Source organism: Ursus americanus, chromosome 24, assembly GCF_024610735.1.
Source record: "Ursus americanus isolate L20-20 chromosome 24, mUrsAme1.1.p, whole genome shotgun sequence".
Taxonomy (NCBI): Eukaryota; Metazoa; Chordata; class Mammalia; order Carnivora; family Ursidae; genus Ursus; species Ursus americanus.
In genome coordinates, this window is record NC_142150.1 from 31,860,069 (window position 1) to 31,884,971 (window position 24,903).

The 24,903-nt window shown below is 44.5% G+C and overlaps 1 protein-coding gene across 1 annotated transcript in view; it reads left to right on the forward strand.

The window, feature by feature from the left end:
* PTPRJ (protein tyrosine phosphatase receptor type J) overlaps positions 1-19,370 on the forward strand; it is a 161,263-nt gene extending 141,893 nt beyond the window's left edge. The window contains exons 15-24 of the mRNA XM_087854861.1: positions 775-816; positions 1,340-1,348; positions 1,452-1,539; positions 3,293-3,383; positions 4,965-5,038; positions 5,142-5,276; positions 7,472-7,591; positions 10,856-11,016; positions 12,673-12,808; positions 15,775-19,370. Of these exons, the coding sequence (XP_087710987.1) occupies positions 775-816; positions 1,340-1,348; positions 1,452-1,539; positions 3,293-3,383; positions 4,965-5,038; positions 5,142-5,276; positions 7,472-7,591; positions 10,856-11,016; positions 12,673-12,808; positions 15,775-15,933 (1,015 nt within the window). The 3' untranslated portion in view covers positions 15,934-19,370. The remainder of the gene's footprint in view (positions 1-774; positions 817-1,339; positions 1,349-1,451; positions 1,540-3,292; positions 3,384-4,964; positions 5,039-5,141; positions 5,277-7,471; positions 7,592-10,855; positions 11,017-12,672; positions 12,809-15,774) is intronic.
* The last annotated feature ends 5,533 nt before the right edge of the window (positions 19,371-24,903 follow it).

Sequence of the window (24,903 nt, forward strand, 5' to 3'; positions counted from 1 at the left end):
TTTGCCACGGTTACTTAACCTGTCCCTAAATCTTTGGGCACATTCATGATTATTTCTTTAGGCTAAATTCCAGAGTGGGCAGTTGCTGGCTCAATGGGTAGGATGCATGTTTTCAATTTTTTTTTTTAAGATTTTATTTATTTATTTGAGTGAGAGAGAGAAACAGAGAGAGAGAGAGCACGGGCAGGGGAGAGGGAGAAGCAGGCTTCCCGCTGAGCAGGGAGCCTGATTTGGGACTTGATCCCAGGACCCCGGGATCATGACCTGAGCCGAAGGCAGACGCTTCACCGACTGAGCCACCCAGGCACCCCTCAATTTTGATACATACTGACAAATTGCCCTCCAGAAGATGTTTTTTTTTAACCCAATATGGGGTTAGCCAGCAATGCAGGAGAGTGCCAGGAGCGCCACCACCGTACCCGTAGTGGAGATATTTTCTAATTTATTCCGTTAACTCATCAGAAGGGCTTTCTCAAAGAACAGTGTGAAAAAATGACTCTGGCTTTAGAAAAGGGTCATGCTGCTGATATACATTTATCCAAAGATATTTCTAACAGTGTCCTGAACAAGATTCTGTCGTACTCTCAGCTGGTATGAAAGAGAGTTACTTCAGAGATTTGTAACCAGTGTGTGCTGCCTAGATTAAGCTTAGTGTCAGGGAACAGGATTTAGTGTCATATATATATAAAAGGCATTTTGTAGATACATGAAAGGGGAAAAGCCCAGAATTACCCTTTTTTGGGTCTTAATGGGTCTTTGTTTCTTTTAAAACAGGAAAGATGCGAAGAATAATGAAGTATCCTTTTCTCAAATTAAGTAAGTCTCTGGAGTTTTGAGCTTTATTTTAAGACGTTTAATCCCCCAATCTGTTCAGTGACTGGAGAATTTTTGGTGGAACGTGCTGTCATTTTTTCTGATGGACACATTTGGCCGTGGTCATCCAGAAGTTCTTGCTAGCTTGGTTTTTCTGCAAGGAGTCTCTGTTTATTATGCCCTGAAGCCAGTAGCTTCCTTGCCATGTTCCACGGCAAGTAAAACATTACTTCCATATTCTATTAAAGAATATGGGTTTTGTGATTTTTAAGGAAAAAATTATCAATATTTAGGAGAAGACCTAGCTGGAAGTCACAAAGCCAATGAGTTACATGAGAGGGTCTAGAAGTGAGTTTCCTGATTTACATTTCAGTGTTTTGTGAATAACATTATAGTGACCCCCCCTCCCCCACGTATCACTATGGTGTTTGTTCTTTTGGGAAGATGTCTACTATCATTTCTAGAGTCATGATTGTGTCAGTGTTTCTAATGGCTTGTTTTTTTTCTTTCCCTTCCTGTGATGAAGACCTAAAAAGTGAGTAGCTGCCTTAATTTTTTAATAACTTCTATTTTTCTGTTTTGAGTATGAACTTTATTGAATGTAAAAAAAATCCTAAGACGTCGTTCTGTTTTCTTAGATCCAAGTTAATCAAAGTGGAGAATTTTGAGACCTACTTTAAGAAACAACAAGCCGACTCCAACTGTGGGTTTGCAGAAGAATATGAAGTAGGTGGTTGTAAATAACGTGTTTTTTAATTGCTTTATGTTTCTCCTGAAAGTTGGAAAACCGCCGGTTTTTGTTGCAGGGGGAACCGCTGGGTGAGAGGCGGCCCTCTTAGAGGGGAGTGGAGCCCTTGCATGTCCCCGGGGGTTCCCACTGTGGCCATGTGGCTGTGGGCACTTAGATGTACCCCCACTGCTAGTGGTTTGTGTGTTTAATCTCGTGGAGAAATGAAGATTATGCAGAGAGAGGGAGAGAAACTGGGCGTTTCAGCCCGAGGGCTGTTAACTGGAGTAGTTGGGAAGCCGTGGGGGCTGGCATGGGGGCTGGGGCTTACGGGCCTGTGGCCCATGTCCATTCCTGAGCATTCTGTGAAGTGCTGCGGAAAGAGTTTCTGTGTTTCCGTCCCCGTGTGCTCGAGCCACCCCCGCCAGCCCGGAGCCCTTCCCTCAGAACGGCCACGCACACTGCACACTCGCCCTCCGCGTGCTGCCCTGCCGCCCTCCCCGTGCTGCCCTGCCACCGTCCCTGCACTGCCCCACTGCGGTCTCTCCCCCAGCTGAATCTCCTCACCATTTGCATTGGCTTCCTGTGGCCGCCGTAACACATCACCACAGCCTGGTGGCTTAAAACAGCAGAAATGTATTCTCTTGTGGTTCTGGAGGCCCTACTAGGTCCAAAGTCAGGTGTCAGCAGAGCAGTGCTCCCTCCAGCTCTCTGGGGGGATCCCCTTCCTTGCCTCTTCCCGTGTGGGTGGCTCCAGGTGTTCTGTGGCTTGGGGTGCTGTCTCCGCTCCGTGGCCCCCTCCTCCTCCTCCCTGTGGCTCCCCTCGGGGTGTCTTGGGTGAGCACTTGTGTTTGGACCTGAGGCCCACCCACAGGGTCCAGGATGATCTCACCTCAAGATTCTCAACTCAAATCCATCTGCCAGGACTTTTCCAAACGCAGCTCACATCCACAGTAGCGGGAGTTAGGACGTGGGCCTGCCTTTCTGGGGCCACCGTTCAACCTACTACACGACTCAGAGCACAGCTCGGGAGGACGTAAATTCTGTCTTTGGGTCCGTTTCATCTGTGACGTGTTGCCTGTCACTGCTGTCCAGCGTTTATTTAATTCCGCCTCATTGTAACATTAGGTATTTCTGCCTACACCCCGCTTCCCAGGTTGTAAGGTCCCCGAAGGCAAGGATTATCCTTTTTCTTTTAGTTGAACCTCTGCATTCCTTTCCAAGGGCTGCCGTCACAAAACACCACAGACTGGTGGCTTCAGACAACAGAAAATTATTCTCTCACGGTTCTGGAAGCCCGCGGTCCACAGTCAAGGTGTTGGCGGGGCCGTGCTTTGTCCGAGCCTCTAGGGGAAGACCCCACGGGCTTCAACCAGCTTCTGGAAGCCCCAGGCATTCCTGACTTGTGGTAGTCTAACTCCTCTGCCTGCCTTCAGCTCAGCATGGCCGGCTCTCCTGTGTGCCTGTATCTTGGTGGCCCTTCTCCTCCTACAAGGACATCAGTCCTGTTGGATGAAGGGCCCACCCTACTCCAGTATGACCTCCTGACTTTGATGACCGCTGCCAAGACCAAAGTTCCAAAGAAGGCTGCCTTCCCAGGTCCCAGGGATTGGAACATCAGCCTCTCTTTCTGGTGGACACAGTCTAACCCCAAACACCCCTGTATTCCCCTCTGTTCTGTCATGCTCTGTGCTCAATGTAAATAACATCCGGGCACTAAATAAAAGGACAACTCTTTTGTTTTGTTTTCAGGATCTGAAGCTCGTTGGCATTAGTCTCCCTAAATACGCGGCGGAACTGCCTGAGAATAGAGGAAAGAATCGCTATAATAACGTTCTGCCCTGTAAGTTGTTTTTTCCGCACGATCTTCCCTTTTCTCTGTCACTGGCCGTCACGCCTCTGCAGTGGGGGGAGTGGGGTCCAGATGCTGACTAGCCACGTCCGCAGTCATTCAGGGGTCCCCTGCAGGGTGCTGAGCCCTGTACTTAGGCGTCTTCCACAGAATCCAGTCCTCAGGAGAACCTTAGGAAGTATATAGTAGAGCACTCGTTCTGCAGATGAAGCATCATCCATTAAGATGAACTATAAAGCCTCCTCCACAGAAAGTTCTTTGTGGTCTCTCTTTTGGGTAGGAATTAGGGCACGAAGAAGTTATCAATAGATTGCAGCTGTGTTCTGATTTCACTGTAATTTAGAGGCTCTGCTGATAATTTTTCCATGAGAACATTTAGAGACATTGTCTTTTTTCTTTGAAGCCGTGTTTTTCTTTCCCGGTCTAAAACATTAACTTCTGCTTAGATTCAGGATTTTTTAGCTTCTGCATACTTTCTCTTCATGCCCCCTACCATCCCTCCTTGTATTGACAGCAGACATTGACCCTTGTTCCAAGAAAAAGGCTTTCAAAATCTGGCAGGTGAGATCCGCCCCAGCACTGCCCGTCCAAGGTTAACTCAGGCTCATTGGCCTGTTCTTGTGATCGTTGCAGAGATTTTCAGAGCCAGAGTTCGTATATTGTTTTTATTGGGAAAGTTTTGGGCTGAACCTCATGCTGGTCGCCGAGTTTAGAATTGTCGTGTTAATTTGTCCAGGGCGGATGAGTTAGCGTGTAGTCAAAGCCCGGGGAATGCAAGTGCTGCTGCTGATCCCTCCACCTGACATTTGAAATTCTAATTATTATTTCATTTCTTGAGTTGGGCAAACTTGTGTGTGCTTTTTTTTTTGTAGTGTTTATACGCAACTGATAAATTGTGGGTGCATTTTTAAGATCAAAATACGAGGATTTTGTGTTTTAGTTGTGTGTGCATTTTTAAGATGAAAACATGAGGATTTTGTGGTTTAGATCTTTCCACCCATAGTAGTCTTACCTATTCAGTTTATTCTTGAATTCAGTACTGTCTTTTTGTAATGACATTTTTATGAGACTAGAGAAAGTATGCAAACCCTTCCAACACTAGATTTGAATTCTGACCAGATATCAGTGCTTAATCTCTCTGACCCTCAGTTTCCTCATTTGTAAAATGGGCACAAAAGCTGGTAGGGTGGTTTTGAGGAATAAGTAAAATTGCTCCGTGTATTCCCTGGCTCATGACACACACCCAAGGATGCTAATAGCAATAGGTTGGTATTGTTTGAGAAGGAGGTCTGGCGTGATGAAGAGCTTGGGCCCTGGCTCCAGGCTTCCCGGGGTTCGAATCCTGGCTCTGCCACTTGACTAGCTCTGCTGGGTAATTGCCTGACTCCTCTGTGCCAGTCTTTTTGGCTGACTGTCAGGATTAAGTAAGGTCATCTCCGTAAAATACCGCATGTCACACCTTCAGGATGTGACAGGAGCCCCTTTGTTGCCATTTTGTACTTTTCTGTCTTGTGTGTAACTCTCCTCCCACATTTGCTTCTCATGAGGACCTTTTTTCTCTTAATGCCATAGATGATATTTCCCGTGTCAAGCTTTCCGTCCAGACCCACTCAACTGATGACTACATCAATGCCAACTACATGCCCGTAAGTGGGGACAAGAGCCCAGGGCACCGCTTGTTTGGATGAACTCTTCAGGACTCATGCTTCTGTCTTTGACACTGAATTTGGGTTGCTTTCCATTTTCTAGGGCTACCATTCCAAGAAAGATTTTATTGCCACACAAGGGCCTTTGCCCAACACTTTGAAAGATTTCTGGCGTATGGTTTGGGAGAAAAATGTATATGCCATTGTTATGTTGACCAAATGTGTCGAACAGGGAAGGGTAAGTATCTTTTATTTAAATCATTAAATTAAATTAATGCATTCATTTTGACTGTGGCAAAAGGGTAAGTATCTTAAGAAGCATTTGTCTTTCTAAAGAAAACACTCCCCCAAACATCAGCACCTCTCTTCTTAGAAACTTGTTTTCTGTCTATTTCTCCTCCAGGAGAAAAGTTTAAAAATATGTTTTTTTAAAATTTTATTTATTTATTTATTTATTTATTTATTTATTTATTTAGGATTTTATTTATTTATTTGACAGAGATAGAGACAGCCAGCGAGAGAGGGAACACAAGCAGGGGGAGTGGGAGAGGAAGAAGCAGGCTCATAGCGGAGGAGCCTGATGTGGGGCTCGATCCCGGAACGCCGGGATCATGCCCTGAGCCGAAGGCAGATGCTTAACCGCTGTGCCACCCAGGCGCCCCTAAAAATATGTTTTTTTTTTTTAAAGTATTTTATCGTTACCTTCTTTTGTGGGTAAATATCAATGTTCTGTATTCACGAGGTCACTGCTGGTAGAGTTACAAGCAGTGGGAGTGGGGTTAGCTCCGTGCAAAGCTCCTGGGGCTCCGGTTGTCCCAGTGCTGGGAATGGGCACCAGCGCTCTGTGTCTCTAATCAGCCAGTGTCTTCACCGTGAGATGAGGGATTCCACCAGCTTGGTGATCAAACCTAATTTTTAGCATTGGAACCCTTCCTCTACCCCAAATCTCAGACTCCTCCCCAGATAAGTCTCAGCTCTCCCCTCTCCCCTTTTAATGTCACTTTAATTTAGCAGATATTTATCCTGCCCCCAGTATGTGTAAGGTGCTGTGCTAGGGGCTGGGGAGGGGGAGGGAAAGATAACAACGAGCAGTAAGAGGAGGTTCCCATCATCACAGAAGCTTGTATTCTGCATCACTTCCTTACATGCAGAGGACAGGCTATCACGCAAACAAAAGAACTTTGTTTATGAATGCAAATAAACTTTATGGTGCTGTTGAGCCCAGGGCCTTGCACATGGAACATTCTTATAAATATCTGTTAGACAAATGAAAACCGTGTAGTTAAATTAATGGGGAACAAAAGAAGATGAGTTTAGCTGGACCGTTGTTTATCTTAAGTCAGGAGAGAAGTGGCTTTTACTGGCTCTGGGTGAAATGGGAAGGGAGCCAGTGAATTTACTCCATTTATGTTATTTCTTTCCTATAACAACACTCCTCTATAATTATTGTATAGATGGGGAAGCTGAGGCTCAGAGTTTAAGAACTTGTCCACAGGTAGCAACAGACACCCAGCTGGAAATAGGCTGAGCTGAGAGCATCAGCCCCACGTCATCGTGTGTCCAGTCCTGTGTTCTTTCTGGGAGCAGTGGTCTAGAACTGGGATCTTTTTAAAAAATACAGGTCCCCAGCCAGAGTCACAAGCTCTGGAGGTGGGGTCCGGGCATCTGTTTTTAAAGCAAAACAGAACTCCCAGGGATGAGTCAGATAATCTGGTTTGGAAGCCACCTGCAGTAGAACACACCTGGGGGGGGGGTGGAGGGGGGAGAAAGTGTGTGTGTGTGTGTGTGTGTGTGTGTGTATTAAGTCGTTTGACACATTAGGAATTCAGATATTCTTGCAGAGCAGATGTTTTCTGATTTTTATTTCTGTTTACATCTGCCCACTGATTTCTATAAATCAAAGACCCAGAGTGATTTAATTTGGTTCTCTTTATTGGTGTCTGCATTTGTATTGTAATTAGCGTGGATCGAAAAGTATTGGGGAAGGTCCTCGTTTCTTCTAGCTGCATGGGGTTATGGGTCAGTCTGTTTTTAGTTCGGTGAACAGTTGTGGGCTGCCTGCTGTCAGGAGCTGGCTGGGACTGTGCCTCAGAGAAGGGGCAGTGGTGGCTGGGACTGTGTGCTCAGAGAAGGGACAGTGGCTGGTCTGCTCTAAATCCATTTTCATGCAGAAATGCGGGCTCAGGCTGGGCCAGATCTTCTGAATTCTCAGGAGAAGCCAGAAATCTGGATTTTTTGAGAAACCTCCCAATTTTAAAAGAGTTGGCAATAATTGTAAATTAAAAAAACAATTATTGGAGTTGAACAGAACCTAACTAAAGGGCTGACCCAGTCTCTGACGCCAGTTTTCAATATCTGGTCTCCCTTGCGAGGCTTTAGTGATGGCAGACAGTGTGACCTGATTTTTTGTATAAAAATGCAATTTTATTCCAGACCAAATGTGAGGAGTACTGGCCCTCCAAACAGGCTCAGGACTATGGGGACATAACGGTGGCAATGACGTCAGAAGTTGTTCTTCCAGAGTGGACCATCAGAGACTTCACGGTGAAAAACGTAAGTAAGAGGCCAAGATGGATAGGTGTCAGATAAGAGGACCATATATTAGTTTGGGGATGATATTTTTAGGTTGATATTAACCAATATTTTTTTAATGCATCAGAAAAATACTTTTGCTCTCTTTTTACAGAATGAAAACTATCTACTTATACTCTAAATCAACCCTTTACTTTCTTAAGAGGAAGTTCATATTATTTATTTATTTTCTCATTGAAGTGTAGTTGACATTTAATATTATATTAGTTTCAGGTGTACAACATAGTGACCCAACAATTATATACTCTACTCAGTGCTCACTAGGATAAGTGAAGTCACCGTCTATCACTATACGATGTCATTACATTACTGACTCCATTCATCCCTGTGACTCATATATTTTGTAAGTGGGAGTTTGTACGTCTTAGTCCCCTTCACCTCTTTCACCCGTCCTCTGACCCACTTCCCCTCTGGCAACCACCAGTTTGTTCTGTGTTTTTATCAGTCTGGTGTTTTGTTTTGTTTTGTTTTCATTTTTGTTATCATACGCTATTCCTGAATGAGATGAATCTTAAGAGCCTAGCTCAGCAACAGCAACTGTTCCTTCCACTTTCAGGTGACTTCTGTATAGGGCTTTTGCTATAAACCAAGGCCCTTTTGGCTTATTTGGCTGCAAATATGAATCAGGAGTGGCAATTTGCAGTTGGGAGCAGTTTATGAAAGCAGTTACGTTGATAGGATTTCTGGGCATATACACATGGCCTCACCTCCCAAAAGTTCTGAAAAAAAAAAAAAATCCAATTACATGGTGTAGGCACCGCAAGAAGTCAGATGATGTGTCTTTTTTTCTTAAGGGTGTTTAGAAATAGAGGCAATGAAGTCACAATGATATCTTTGGGGGAGCGTGTAAATTGGTATAACCCTTTGTAGTTTGTATCAAAAGCATAAAAATGACCATTCTCCTTTGATGGGCTGGTTCCACGTTTGAGAGTCTGTCTTAAAGAAATAATCTGAAATATAGGGCAAGGCTTATTATTCACAAGGAGGAATCTCAGCATTCTTTATAACGGAGGGAAAATTTGGTATAACGGAGGGAAAATTTGGAGTGTGTTCAAATATCTAGCTTTCAGAGAATAGATAACTAAACTATAGGTTACCTTGTCAGTGTATCATTATTTAGCTATTAGAAATGATGGCTGCATAAACTGCATAATTACCATGAGGAGACGTGAGAGTGCAACTAAGTGAAACATACCAGGAGACAAAATTTTATGCATTTTGCAAATAGTGCACCAAAGAAAAGCCTGGGAGTGGATTCAGTCGAGTTGACTTTTATGGGGGGGGTTGGTGGGTTAGGTTCCGGTTTACAAGAATTATCCTTGAGGATTCCATAAGTCATGGATATAGGGTAGTATATTAAGTGTTAATTCTTTACTGATTGCTGTGCTCTAAGGTTCTGATTTCAATTAATATTTCAACTCCTCTGCTGGAGGTGCTGTCAAAGCTGTTACACACAGATGCAACACACAGTGGTTGAGAAACCCTCATCATATACGTATTTCTATAGATTTCTCCCATTTTATTTATTTATTTATTTTTAAAGATTTTATTTATTTATGTGACAGAGAGACAGCCAGCGAGAGAGGGAACACAAGCAGGGGGAGTGGGAGAGGAGGAAGCAGGCTCATAGCGGAGGAGCCCGATGTGGGACTCGATCCTGGAACACCAGGATCACGCCTTGAGCCGAAGGCAGATGCTTAACGACTGCGCTACCCAGGCGCCCCAAGATTTCTCCCATTTTAAACAGACCAGATTATCCTCGGTCGCTTTCAGTGCTTGTGGAGGGGAATCGTGGGTGGATTTGTCCACATCATTTAAACAAAATTACCACGATGTTATCATTTTTGTTAACTAAACTCCAGACTTCGTTTGGATTTCACATTTTTCCACGAAAGCCCTTTCCTGTTCCAGAATGGAATGAATCCAGAATACCACGTGGCATTTAGTAAAATACTTTTCCCCCCCTACGGCTCCTTTTTATTTACACAAAATGCATGAATATATTTTCCTTTTTAAAAGTGGGAACAGAGGAGGTAGAACTAAACGTTTCTTTTGACTGCCACTCCTAACCTTAGTCCCTTGGCCGCTCTGCACAGAGAATGCTGAAAAGTCCAACCTCCCCCAGCCCCTTCCTGTCTGCTCATCTTACACAGCTGCTTTCCTTCTTTGGATGAATACTTCTGGTTAAATTTGTGATTGTCACCTTTGTGTGTCTGAGACTTCACAGTCCCCTCTCCCTCACTCTGCCTTTTTACTCTATTCTTCTCCATATTTTGAACCATGTGAACGTACTGCTTTTATAATGTATATACATAGAAAAATGGGCTTCAAAAGGTAGCTCTCATAAGAGATGGAAATGCCTAGAGTCCAGTTGTAGGTAGGAGGCTGAGGTCAGTGCCCAGGGCTGGGCATAATGAGCACAGTTGAATTGGGACGGGAATGGTCCAGCCTGGGGGGAGTGCTGATAATAAAAGGTACCTGCTTTGGTCTGTGGTGGGAAACCAGTCTGTGTCATAACTAACTCTGTTACAACAAGATCCACTTTCTGTTGTCTGTCTGATGTTGAAATAGATGTGTTTCTTTGTGTGTGTGTGTGGGGGGTCTCTTTTCTCAAACTCGTGCAATTCTAGATATTTACTTAGCGCTCACTGGTTACCGCCGCTTCATGAGACTCTCTGGAAAGCATGTGGATGGTGAGCCAGCTCCTGCCCCAAACGTCTTGATTATCAGAGCTGCGTCGGTGTAATTCATTTTTGGTGTTTGGGTTGATGACATTCCCAGGTGGGCTCAGGGAGGGGCTTCCTGAAGCTCTAAGGAGCTGTAGGTCTGAGACTGTGAGTGCATTACTGGCAGGCCCCTGTAGCGGGAAAGGAAAGTCTGGACTCAGGATCAGAGGAGGAGGCACCTGTGCTGCATCTGAGCTGAGTGTGGGGGAGTCGCTTTACTTTTCAGAATCTTTACATATTGGCATATTTACATATGGGCATATTATGTAAATATTGGCAATATTTACAATATTTACATATGGGCATATTGTGAGATTTGATGAGCACGTCAAAGTCTCGGCAAGCACTTTAGCAGCTGTTGTACCAAAGTAAAATTGCAATTTACGTTGTAACCGATCCTGTGCAGGTGCGTGTCGGTCATCCCGTGCAGCTCAGTCTCCAGGGACGGCGCCACTTCACTTGGCCCTCTTGGACGCTCACCTCTTTCCTTGGCTTTTAGATGGAGACGAGTGAGAGTCACCCTCTGCGACAGTTCCATTTCACGTCCTGGCCGGACCACGGCGTTCCTGACACCACTGACCTGCTCATCAACTTTCGGTACCTGGTCCGTGACTACATGAAGCAGAGCCCTCCTGAGTCGCCCGTGCTGGTTCACTGCAGGTGTGCAGACGGCGGTCCGCGTGGCACAGATTTCTCATGTCATTACAGACGCTTTAGAAAAGCAACACATAAGAGCGAATGCAATAGGCCTTTGCAAATTCAAGAAAGGTTTGGATAAGGGACCAGGGACTGAACAGGGATTGGCAAACCGTAACTTGTGGGCCAGATCTGATAGAACGCCTCTATTTTTTTTTTTAAACTGTAATGTATTCTAATTTATTTCTTATTTATAAAACTTTCTTATAAAATATTTCAACCTCACAAAAATAGAGAATAATAACAATCTAATGAAGTATAACGTGAGGTCACGTATGTTTCTTTTTGTTAATAAGATCTTACAGATAGAAAGTGTCTACTTATCAGTCTCCTTACACAATTAAACGGGGTCCTAAAGTGGATCCGAATCATTCCTTTGCATGCATTTGTATTGTATTTTATACATATTTATGGTTTTATATAGCTTTAAACTTCTTTTAAAAAAGATTTTGTTTATTTATTTGACAGAGAGAGACAGTGAGAGAGAGAACACAAGCAGGGGGGAGCTGGAGAGGGAGAAACAGGGTCCCCGCTGAGCAGGGAGCCTGACACGGGGCTCAATCCCAGGACACTGGGATCATGACCTGAGCTGAAGGCAGACGCTTAATGACTGAGCCACCCAGGCGCCCGTATAGCTTTAAACTTTTACCGGATTTTATGATATATACCTCATTCTGCAACCTCCTTTCTTCATTCAGCATTTTGGTTTGTTACTTAACAAAGTTGGAACACATAGTTCTATTCATTTTATTTATTAACAATTTTTTTTGGCATACAAAAACTATCTAAATTAATGTATACAAGTTCATGAGTTTGGAGGTATGTACAACTGTGAAACCATTGCCACAATCTCTTTGGCTGCCTGTTTTTATAAATAAAGTTTTATTGGAATAGAGCCATACTCATTTGTTAATGTCTATAGTTACTTTCATGCTATAATAGCAGAAAGAGACCATTTTGTCTGCAAAGCCAAAGATATTTATTATCTGGTCCTTTACAGACAAAGCTTGCCCCCTGCTTCCTGCTCTAGAACAATAAGACACTAGCTTTCAACCTAAAGAAATTAATTTAGGACAGGGGCGCCTGGGTGGTTCAGTTGTTAAGCATCTGCCTTCGGCTCAGGGCGTGATCCCAGCGTTCTGGGATCGAGCATCGCATCGGGCTCCTCCGCTAGGAGCCTGCTTCTTCCTCTCCCACTCCCCTGCTGTGTTCCCTCTCTCGCTGGCTGTCTCTCTCTCTCTGTCAAATAAATAAATAAAATCTTTAAAAAAAAAAGAAATTAATTTAGGACAGAAGAAAAGAGGGGCTTTGTTGCTCTCTGCGGAATAAGTTGATGAAACTTGCTGTCCTAGGTTATGGTGGTAACTTGAATGAAACTGAGATTCAAGAAGCCCTAGCAAGATGTTTTATTTGTGGCATTTGACTCAAAATGAACTTTAGGGGTTGGGTTCCAGTCCCAAGCTAACGCAGTCCAACTTGCCAAGATTTCAGCTGAGCAAATGTTTAATGATCCTGGGCATTGATAGTGGAGGAGAGCAAGATATATGTACAAATGGGGACATTTGAGACTTTTACGTTAGAGTAACCCATGGTGACGTGCTCATTTCTTTTTCTCTTCAGTGCTGGGGTTGGAAGGACGGGCACATTCATTGCCATTGATCGTCTTATCTACCAGATAGAGAATGAGAACATGGTAGATGTGTATGGGATTGTATATGACCTTCGAATGCACAGGCCTTTAATGGTGCAAACAGAGGTGAGGCCAAGCTCTGTGCGTGGGAGGCTGCTTTTTCAGTCTGTTTTTAAAAGGTTGCGTCATGTCATGTACTTGGGTTAAAACATTTCAGACTTCTACATCTTCCTGGCTCTGGGCTGTGAGGGAACACTGGATTTCTTTTACATCCTTAACTGATGTGTGATTGAATGGTCTGATGCAGTGAGATGGTGGTAACGGATATTAGCCATGGTGTATTACAAAGCAAGATAATATCAGGATTTCCTACCTTGCATCTACTAACTCATCAAATAATCTGAACTTTGGCTTCTGGGTTCTAAACTCATAAAACTGGTATGATCATGCTTTGTTTCTAAGAAGGCCTGACCATCCTTAAAATAAGCTCATAAACGGACTCATCAGATGTTAACGATGTGAATGAAATGGCTCCATGTTGCTTTGTTAATACGGCTGTGTGTCCTCATCCAGCCGAGGAAATATTACACAATGTCAATTATCGTAGCTACAGGGGGGTGGCTGGCCAATGGAGAAGGTGAATGCTTAGTATCCACAATGTCAGTTGGGTAAGACCGTTGGATTTGGCTTTCCCTGAAATGTTGCTGTTAAACATTGTTTTCGAGTCATGTTCTCAACAACTGTATTGGGAAATAGCCTTCCTCGACGCTGTAGGGGTGACTGTGCCTTGACCGGGATGAGAGCAGAATATTAATTTTGTATCAGGCTGTCACCCCGTACCAATTTAGAACTCTCTGAATATGTACCGTGTTTTTGAGTCTAGCAGGGAATGTTCTGGAGGCCTGGGTACACTGTGTGCCTTGGGGTGAGCTGCACGGTTGTGGTAGAAAGAGTGGAATTCACCTCTGTGTTGGTCAGAAGAGAGATTTTCTTTTCTCTGCTGTAATTATGTAGAGTAGGATTCAGTCTTTTATCCCCTTTTGAGATACAGAAATCTTATACCTGCCTACAGGTAAACTTGTTCGTTTTTTTTTTTTTAATTTTTTATTTAAAAAATTTTTTTGAGAGAAAGAGAGAGTGCACGCATGCATGAGCAGGTGCGGTGGGTGGGTGGAGGGGTAGAGAGAGAATCTTAAGCAGGCTCCATGACCCCAGCGTGGAGCCCCATGCGGGGCTGAGATCACGACCAAAATCAAGGGTCAGATGCTTAACCGACTGAGCCACCCAGGCGCCCTGTAAACTTGTTCATCTTAAAATATCTAACAAAACAGGATTATATGGAATATATTTTTTTCTATTACTTTTTCTTCCCCAATCCTACTCCCTAAAGGTAGCCAATGCTTATACTTTGTATATATCATTATAGGTTTCTTTATGTACATCTGTAGAAAAACACATGTATACACACAGACACACACACGGTATTTTTTTTTTTTTTTATGGCTAGTGCTTTTTAAAAACTGAGTACAGTTGACACATAATGTTACTTTAGTTTCAGGGGTAGACATAGTGATTCAACCAGTCTATATGTTATGTTATGCTCACCACAAGTGTAGCTACCATGTTGCCATACAACCCTAGTATCATTGATTATATTTTCTATGCTGTGCCTTTTACCCCCTTGACTTATTCATCCCAAAACTAGAACCCTGTACCTCCCACTCCCTTTCCCCCATTTTGCCCATCCCCCACTCCCTCCCCTCTGGCAATCACCAGTTCTCTGTTTCTGCTTTTTGTTTGTTTGTTTTGATTTTAGATTCTATGTGTAAGTGAAATCATATGCTATTTGTCTTTCTCTATCTGACTTACTTCACTTAGCATAATACCCTTTAGATCCATCCGTGTTGTCACAAATGGCAAGATTTCATTCTTTTTTATGCCCGAGTAATATTCCATTGTAGATCTTATACCACAGCTTCTTTATCCATTCATCTATCATGGACACTTAGGTTGCTTCTATGTCTTGGCTACTGTAAATAATACTGCAATAAACATAAGGGGGCATCTATTTTTTTCAGTTGGTGTTTTTGTTTTCTTTGGGTAAATACCTGCTAGTGGAATTACTGGTTCATAATGGTATTTCTATTTTTAATTTTTTTGAGAAACCTCCATACTGTTTTTCACAGTGACTGCACCAATTTACATTCCCACCAATAGCGCACGAGTGTTCCCTTTTCTCTACATCATCACCAGCACTTGTTGTTTTTTGTCTTTTTTCCCCTGCCATTCGGACAGGTGAGAGGTGATATCCTATTGTCGTTTTGATTTGCATTTTCCTGATGATGAGCGATATTGGGCATCTTTTCATGTGTCTGTTGGCCATCGGTATATCTTCTTTGGAAAAATGTCTATTCAGGTGGTTTGCCCAATTTCTAAGCAGGTTTTATTTTTTGATGTTGAATTGTATAGGTTCTTTATATATTTTGAATATTAACACATAGAGTATTTTTAAAAAATTGGATCCTATTTTATATATAATGCCGTGCTGTGATTTTTTTTTTCTTTTATAGCATCATGGATATCTTTCTGTCAGCATATACCTCTTCTTCCTCTTCCTCTTTTTAATGGCTACCTGCAGATTCTGACAAGGTTGCCTGAGGGTTGTCCCCACCTGACTCTACCCTGCTTATCCCCCTTAACCTGTCCCCTCTGTTGAAAATCACAGTTTACTCCTTATACCGCACATGCTCGCTAACCAAGTAATTCTTGTTGGACTTTCTCTTGTTTGACTATATATGTGCATATTTTCCTCCACATTTGTTCTTTGCTCTTCGCTAAGATTCTGGGACTCCTCCTTGGGGTGGGGGGATGGGGAGCGTGTCCCCCTGGTTAAGAATGATTGATGATGAGAGTCTTGCTCTCTGTGGTTTCAGATTTCACCAGAACGTGGCGGCCTCTTGATAAGTGCGCTTGAAGGGGTGGGGGTGGGAGTTGGTGGGTTTGGGGGCGTGGTGGTAATCTGAAAATCGCCTTGGGTGCTAATAATCTCTGGGACCTCTGCTCATTTGCTTTCTCTTTTTACTCTGCTACAGGACCAGTATGTTTTCCTCAACCAGTGTGTTTTGGATATTATCAGATCCCAGAAGGACTCAAAAGTAGATCTCATCTACCAGAACACAACGGCAATGACAATCTATGAAAACCTTGCCCCCGTAGCTGCGTTTGGAAAGACAAATGGTTACATCGCCTAATTCCAAAGTCAGACCTTTCTGGACTTGCCCAGACCGTCACACCCACAGCAAAGGAAAATGCCCCGATGTGGACATGTTTTTATATGTCTAATATCTTAATGCTTTGTTCTGTTTTGTTAGAACTCACTTGAGGGTGTGAAGGTGCACATGTGCAGCATGACAGATGAGAAGTTGGGGCTGTCAGGGGCTGTGGATGGGCGGTGAGCTAATAACTACATTCCTGATCACCAATGGGATGAGTTCACTTTTTTTTTTCTTTTGTCTTGAGAATTATGGAACACCAGGAAAAGTGAGCTATGATTTTTTTTTTCTTTTTCAAAACAGATTCTTTTTAAAAAAGACTATTTTATATGATTCACACGCTAAAGCCAGGATTGTGTTGGGTTGAATATATTTTAAGTATCAGAGGTCTATTTTTACCTACTGTATCTTGGAATCTAGCTGATGGAAAATACATAATTGTGGATGATTATCATGTAGGGAGGGGGTACGTGGTGCCTCTTCTGCCTGGGTTTTCTATTTGAACATGTGCCTTTTCTGAATTATGCTTCCACAGGCAAAACTCAGTAGATATCTCTATTTTTGTATTGAATCTCATAATTGGAATATACGGAATATTTAAACAGTAGTTTAGTATCCAAGGTTCAGCCTTCTCAGTAACATTCCTGTTCTCATTCGACTAGAGGAGGCCTCCCCTCTCCCCCTCCACTTCCCCTCTTCCCTGTTTTGTGCTCTATTCTTTCTTCCCTTTTCCCTTCCCACTTTTCCCCAAAGACACTTCTGTTGGGCCACGTTCAGCCCATTGGTTGAGAGTGGAAACAGGTATCACCTTGAGAATTTCTGGGGCGGGGCGAGGGAAGCAGAGGAACCCTACAGTAACATAATCTCCTTTTCTTGTCCCTGTTTTAGCCTTTTTCTTGTTTCTGTATTTGGTAAGAAGGATTATTTAAAGGTGCAATATGTGACTTAGTGATTCATGATGCTCTAGGTTTTTAGTAATGTTTTACTCAGGTTGGCATTTTATGTGTGTCTGTGTGTCCGTATATATGTGTGTGTGTGTTTAAAAGCGTGGCAATCTGTGAACACTTCAGTGTGAAAACAGTGTCTGATTAATCCCTCCTCCCTCAAAGTCCACTGGCTTTAGTCTATCTGCAGTGACACACACCCGTATCTACTGTATATATATATACTAAACTCTTAAAACAGTCATTCCTTTGAATTGAGGTGTACAAAGTTTGAATTTGTATCAAAGATGTAATTATTTTTAAAACCTCTTTTCACTATACTGCTGCTGTAATTTGATTTTTTTAATGTAGATTAATTTTTTTTTTTGCTTCAGGTGGTGTATCCACCAGGAATTTCAGAATTTATGTGGATTTATTTTATTGGTACATAATCTGTAAACTTCTCAAGGCATTAACATGAAAGGATTTGTTTCTTTTTATTTTATATTGTGGCTCAGGTTATATTTTGAAGCTTTGAGTTTATCCTCCTATAGGCAATGAAGTATGTAAGGTCTTATGAAGGAATTACCAAGTCCCTGGGATCCTGTGGCCATTTTCCACAGTAATAAATCCTGCTGTAAACTCAGGACAATGGTGTCCAAGTGAAAACGGGAGCGGGGTCTTCTCCGAGTGCCCTGGTCACCGTTGACCTGGGGGAGCCCTGTCTCCTGACCCTGCCGTGTTCCTCACTCTGTTGGCACTTTGAGAGCTGACTGGACATGTTAGTGGGTTATGAAGGGTGAACCACAACCGAAAGCCTTTGTTTCAGTTTGGAGGTTTAGCGCTTGTACGTCTTTTGTCCCCTTTTCCCCTTTGAGGTACTGAAAGGATTAAAAGGAGAAGTGGTGACGTGTCGTGTTTGGGGAGAACTTTCTTCCCACGTAGAAATTGCACTTTTTGCCGAATCCTTGCTCTCTTTCATGGCAAGCAGTTCATTCAGCATCAGGCCCTTAAAGGAATGGGTTATACAGGACTGGGTGCGCCCTCTGGACTTGACCTCAGAGTGGCCTTCGGCTCTTGAGGTCTGCATCAGGGAAGTCACACGGCCCCAGGCTGCTGAGTGATGCCGGGTTTGGGCAGGTGGCTTCCAGACCTTCACACTGGTCTGCCCCTCGATGCACGCAGCTCTCGGGGAGTTCCCTGACCACATCGAGAGGCCCCTGCCCTGGGGAGAAGTTCTGTGGGCCACACCCCTCTCCACTTCAGGTGTCAGGAAGCCACTGGGATGGATGTGTAGCTGTCAAGTCCAACACAGATGCTCTGCGCAGCCCTGCCAACATCCCTGCCATGGAGAAATCGGCAGGAAGGACTTGGCTCTAAAAATTCCTTTAAAAGGTCAAAGCAACAGTAATTGTAAACCTATTGTATAAAAACACACGAAAAACCCCCCAGAAACCCTCCTCCCTTCTGCCTGATACGGGTTTGGGAAATGGGCAGCAGCCGCAGCAAGCCACTCTCAGATGTCATTCCCAATCCAGGGAAGAAGGCTTGTGGTGGAGAGGTCTGGATTCCACATGGCAGGTCACACGAAGGTCACGATGCTTCTTTGCATCCTGAAGAAGGCTGGGTTTGGGGCCGGTGGGGGTGGTGAGGGTATTTATAGCACAGTGATTGAAAAGGGAAGATTATTGTGTAAATATAAAGGACACATGGGCTGGGGGTTGGCCATAGAAAAGAGAAGGTGCTTTTGAGCTCCTGCCCCAAAGCCTCCCAGGAAGAGCGAACTAAAAATTGAGGAGTCCAGTGGAATCGGGGTGATGGTGTGATCGTCCCTGCTTTAGTATTTGCCAGTCGCATACAGAAAAACAGCCGGGGTGAAAGACTGGTGGTCAGTTGGTTTGGGGGATTTGGGTCATCGGTACCTTCTCCCAAAAGCAAGGATGTTTGCCTCCAAAGGTAAACCTAGTGACACAGGGACCAGTGGAAAATGACATTTGGGGTCTGTTCCCCGTGGGCACATAGGGACCTGGCTGGACTTTGGCACATTGACTGCACTGGATTTGGGCTTCATCGAGTCAGAGGCCCCTGGGGGATGGGGGCCAGCTATGCAGCTTTTCATCTGAGATAAAAAAGCCTGGTTTTCTTTTGCAGTGTTGGGCTGTGCTTAGGGGGCTAAACGAGTCTGGGCGATGACCTTGATTTGCCTCAAAAGTCCAAGTTCTGAGTTTTCAGACTGTGTAGCCGTCAAGTGTTCGACATACTGTAGCTTTTTTCCCTTGGGCGCACATATGAACAGGATGTATGGATATGGACTCTAAAACTGTAATTTTCTTGTAACTATTTTGGAATGATGCATATTTCTAATGTTTGTTATACTTGTACAGAGTATTGCTGTTGGTTGCTTTTTTTTTTTTTTTTTAAGGAAAAAAATGGCCTGAAAAACATTTTTTTTAAAAAGACTCACAAATACCAAATACAAAAAATATCAACACATTGTGCCTTTGTTTCTTTTTTTCTCCCCCCCCCCTTTTCACTTTAGGTGCACACCATTTCATTTACAAAACAGTGTCCTGGCTGGCATGTAACTGGGACATCCTTAATGAAAACATGTGTCCCGTTTGGATTTTCCAGCTTGTGTTTGTTTGCAGGGCTGGTGCAACAAGGTGCCACAGGCCAGGAAGCTGAGACAACAGAAACTTACTCTCTCACAGTCTGGGGGCCTGAAGTCCAAGATCAAGGTGCTGGCAGCCTGATTTCTTCTGAGGCCCCTCTCACTGGCTTGCAGATGGCTACCATCTCCCTTTGTCCCCACATGGTGTTCCCTCTGTGCGTGTCCGCGTCTGAACCTCCTCTTTTTATCGGGACACCAGTCATAAAGGGTTAAGGCCCATCCTAACGACTTAATGTTTACTGTAGTCACCTCTTTAAAGACCGTATCTCCAAATACATTCTGAGGTACTGGGGTTAGGAGTTTAACATACTAATTTTGGGGAGACATCATTCAGCCCAAGACACACATCCAAGGAGACGACGTGAAGAGGAGCCTTGGAAGAAGTGAGTGTGCATCTAAGATGTGGCTGCGTGTGCACTTAAAGGGTCAGACACGTGGGTCTACAGATGGACAGACACCCTGCTTCTGCCACTTAGCGGTAGCACGCATGCCATAGGCAAGTCCCCAGGATTTTTAGAGGATTTTTTGGTGATTGATTTGGGGAATCCCAGAATTGCTGGGATACTGTAGGAATTTGGACAGTTTTTATTTTAAGTGTCTACTATGCGCCTGCCACCATACCTCAGTGGCTGGAGGTTCCGCCATGAGCAAAAGGGACAACAACCTTTGTCCTCATGAAGCTTACATTCTGATGGGGGGAAACAGACCAATAGCATAAGTAAATAAAATCTTCAGTGTGTTAGGTGGTACAAATATAAAGAAAACAGCATTTCATGCCCTCATGCACCAACTCGTAGCTTTCACACGATAAACACTGCACATACCTGTGCCAAGGAGAAAGCTTTCTGCCATGCGCTGGCCACGCGCTGGTCACGTGCTCGCCAGGCTCTGGCCAGCAGTCGCCATGCGCTCGCCATGCGCTCGCTGCCCGCTTGCCACGCACTCGCCACGCGTTCCTCCTTGTGGGGAGGATAGAGCTTGTTCAGAAAGCCTCAGTGCCCACACCGCGGGCGGGCCAGGGACAGGAAGGTGAACGAATGACGCAGAAATCCTCCCATAAGGAGGGGCGGGGCCCGTGTGCCAAGAACACAAAAGGAACTCGCGAAATGCCAGAGGAAGTTTAAAGGCACAGGTAAGAGGGATTCCAGGAGCATTAAGGGTGGTGGTTTTAGAGCTGAGCCTTCAGCGGAATTCTCGCAGGAGGAGGTGGGGATCGTTGGGACACGAAAGTGCCGAAAGGTGCGGAAAGGGCGTTACCTGGGGAACTTGGGTCAGGGAGGCCGGAGCGTGAGTGCGGGAGGGTGAGCGCACCTGGCCCCGGTGGAGGAGCCTGGAAGGGAAGAGTTCTAGGGCTCTGTGGTTGCCTGAAGCGGTCTACGCCTAAGACACTGCCCCAGGCATGTGTGTGTACAGGTGTACACATTATACATAAGTAACCATGTGCACAGACGGAGAAATTATGCATAAGTAACCACATGCATGGGACGCCTGGGGGGCTCAGTCTGTTAAGCGTCTGCCTTTGGCTTGGGTCATGATCCCAGGGTCCTGGGATCCAGCGCCGGCATGGGGCTCCTTGCTAAGCCGGGAGCCTGCTTCTCCCTCTGCCTGCTGCTACCCCTGCTTGTGCTCGCTCTCTCTGACAAATAAAATCTTAAAAAAAAAAAAAAAAAAGTAACCACATGCCCACACAGGCGTACAACCTACCTTCACTATTTTCTCTGGATGGAACTGCATGGTGGTCACATGGCATCACATGGGCTGGAAAGAAGGGTCCTGCCAGACTCTTGGCAGTGTAATGGGAATGGAGTCCTATGAATGTGAGTCAGGGGTAGAATTTACCACACAGAACTGGGCACACACAGCCCTTACAGTGGGAGACAACCACTAGGTTCTCAGCAGTTGTTTGTACTGGGCGGCGGAGGGGGGTTCTTCCAGGACCTTGCCTTGCCCATGGAATGCTCTGTCTCTCCCTCAACCCCCCCCCCCCCCATGCTCCTCACCTCTCCCAACTATCTGGAGACTACCGCTGAACACTGGCCTGCTTGTCAAGTGCAAGAGTTCCAGCACATTCCTGAGCTCTTTACTGTGATATGCTGTGTGAACGAGTTTTCCAGGCGTGGTACCCCTGGTATGTCCAGGTCTGCCCGATGCCACGGCTGTAATTACTTTTCTCATTAGGCAAAAAAACACAGATCTGTAACATATTACAATTTAATTATTCCTGGTTGAGGCTAGAAAGTATTTTGCTTTAAAAAAAGATGCCTCCGGAAGGATGTATGGTGGGCTAAAGAATTGTGCAGGTCCCAGTTTGGAGGCCTGAGCTTTAGTTCTTCACCTCCCCAAACGGACTGAGTGGAAATCACAGACCTTCTGCTTTTGATAAGCATCAGGTGGCAGAAAGCTCAAGTTTGCCTGGAGTGTCGGGAGTGGAGTATCTGGGGCTTGTTGAGAACACAGCCCTCGTGCCTGAGTACAGGTGGGTGTGGGTTGATGTCTTCTTGTTAAAGCTGAGGAAGTTTAAGACTCAGGCCCCTACGAAGGCGTCTTCCCAAGGGTGTTTTGAGCTGAGTGTCATCTGGCCATCACACCTCTGACTGAGAAGTTTCTGGGCCTACCCTATATTTCAGGCTCTGCCACTCGGCAAAGACGGGGCTTGAAGATAAGTTTGTTAAGAAAAGAGATGACATTTCAATTTTTTGCACGTATGAGTGTTGTTATAATTTTGTTGCTGTGACACTTAGCATAGTGCCTGGGATATATGAAATATCTAATAAGTGGGGGCTCTTCATTCATGGACTTAAATTTGTATTGGTCATCTACTGTGGCCTGGCAGTGGGCCCTGGGTATATACATTTGTGAACAAAACAGGCAGGATCATTGCCCTTGTGGGATTTTAGGGCCTATTGGAGAGACAGGAAATTTAAAAAGAACTAAACCTACCTGCTGACACATTGTATCTCGAATGAGACAGGATTGGAGGGAATGGCAGGGTGTGTCAAGGCCCTGAGGCAGGAATGCATTTGGCACTTTGAAGAGGGGTCCTGAAGACTGTGGTCTCTGTAGCATAGCTGACAAGGGAGCTAAGAGCACAATATGAAGCCAGAGGGGTAGGCGTGTGATTGTGTTGGGCTTCCTACAGGACAGTGGTGGGCCCATACATTCCCCCTCCCTTGTCTTTGACTCAGCGTGAGGCCAGGTGATTTGTTTTGGCCTGTGGATATGGGCAGAAGTGACAGTACTAGTCCCGAACCTAGATCATAAGACACTTCAGTTGATTTTGTTCACTCTCTTGCACTTCAACCACTGCTATGAAAAGAACCTCTTCTGGGTAGCTGCTGCCCTATAAACCTGAGCCCTGGAATGAATATGTGTGGAGCAGAGCTGCCCCAGCCATGCCCAGCTGGGCTCCACCTGGGAGCAGAGGCATCTGGTCCAGCCCTGCCTCTGTTAGCTGGTCCCTAGCTGACCTACACATCCCTGAGAATGATTTACTCCACTTGGGATCATTTATTATGTAGTATTTAAAAGAAAGATTTTATTTATTTATTTGTTTGAGAGAGAGAGGGAAAGAGAGAGTGGGGGGAGGAGCAGAGGGAGAAGGACAAGCAAACTCTATGCGGAGCTGGGAGCCCCATGCAGGGCTCAATCCCAGGACCCCGAGATCACAACCTGAGCTGAAATCAAGAGTCAGATGCTTCACTGACCGAGCCACCCAGGCACCCCTATTATATAGCATTTTTGTGGCAATAACGAAAACAGCCTTGCAACTAGTAATTGGTGGAGCTGGGATTTGATTCAACTTCAAGGCTTGGTTCTTAGTCATCTCTTTCAAGAGTAGATGATTCCCTTTAAAATAGTCAATTTCTTTTAAGTTTTAATTTTAATTCCAGTTAGTTAACATACGGTGTTATGTTCAGGTGTACAATATAGTAATCCATACGTCACCCTGGGCTCATCACCACAAGGGCACTCCTTAATACCCATCACCTTAAAATAGTCCATTTCTTAACCAGGCAATTAGAAACAGAACCTGGAGGTAGCTATCACACCAGAGAAAACAGTCAGGATTTGCCTACATCTCTATTCTAGAGGGCTTCACCAAAGATTATGATATAGTTGGCCCTCCCAGGCTTTCTGCTCAGAGACAACACTGGGTGGGGGAACACATCCATAGTCTTCATGCCTTGGTTCAGGCCAAAGTTGCCCCAAAAGTTTCTGCATACACTGTTGGTTTGGGTGAGGCAGGAGGGTGCAAGACACCTTCATATTCTGTCCCTGGCTTTTTAAAAAACCAGACTAAAATGCAATAATGATCCCACATTTAAGAGTTTTCTGCTCCTAAAACTTACTTCGATAAAGATTACTCAGGGATAGCCAAGAAACTGAGGTATCATTGGAAATAAACATTGGATAATCACCTGTGCTCTTCTAACATGTAAAGTTTGAGAAAAGCAGTTTATAGAACTGTAAGTAGGGAACGACCCCATTTAAAAAGTAGATAAATGCGTAACAGAAAGACAACCCCAGAATAATGTAATGGTGGAATGATGAGTGGCTTTAATTTTTATTTTTACTTGCCTACATTTTCTAATTTCTCTCAATGATTACCCAACTAATTAAAACCTAATATTCTTTTCTCCTTGATGCAAAAAATAAGCTATAACATGTTTTAAAATATATTTGTCAAGTTTTACGAAGTTCTTTAAAATGAGTGTGACCCCAAGCCTGTTTGTTGAGCACCTCCAGCTGCTAGCAGTTTGTTAAAAGATAAAGTTAAGTTAGGTTCCGAGTTGTAAAGCTGGAGGGAACAAGGGACCTTCTTGCTCCTGGCTGAATGTTGGTCTGCCAGGGTGGAGGGCTAGTTGGTATTTGGGGAACAGAAGGAGGAGGGAGGTTTAGTTCCTGCTCTGAAAAGTTCCCACAGCCCATCTGTCCCTTTGGGACTGGACTGGATGATCTCTGGGACTTCTGAGGAAAGACACGAGATCCTAGGCTTTAGGAGTTAATCCTATCAAAATCACTTTCCTGAAGGCAAGGTATATCCTTGCACCCAAAAGTTGAGGAACATTGGCAGGAGCAGCCATTTTGAATGTGGCCACTAGACGGTGCCAGAGGACTGGGCCGAGGAAGCACTCCGTGGTTAAACTGTTCGGAAGGCAGTGGAGGAAAATAGGATTAGAAAAGGAACCAGAAGGCAGAGGGGATGCCTAAAAATCAACAACAGGGTTGAAGAAATGCCCTTGACAGCACTCGGTAGCTTTTTTCTTTACAATTTAGTATGGAGTATGTTCATGGTAAAAAAATTTAGGAAATGTAGGGACACGTGGGTGGCTCAGTTGGTTAAGCATCTGACTT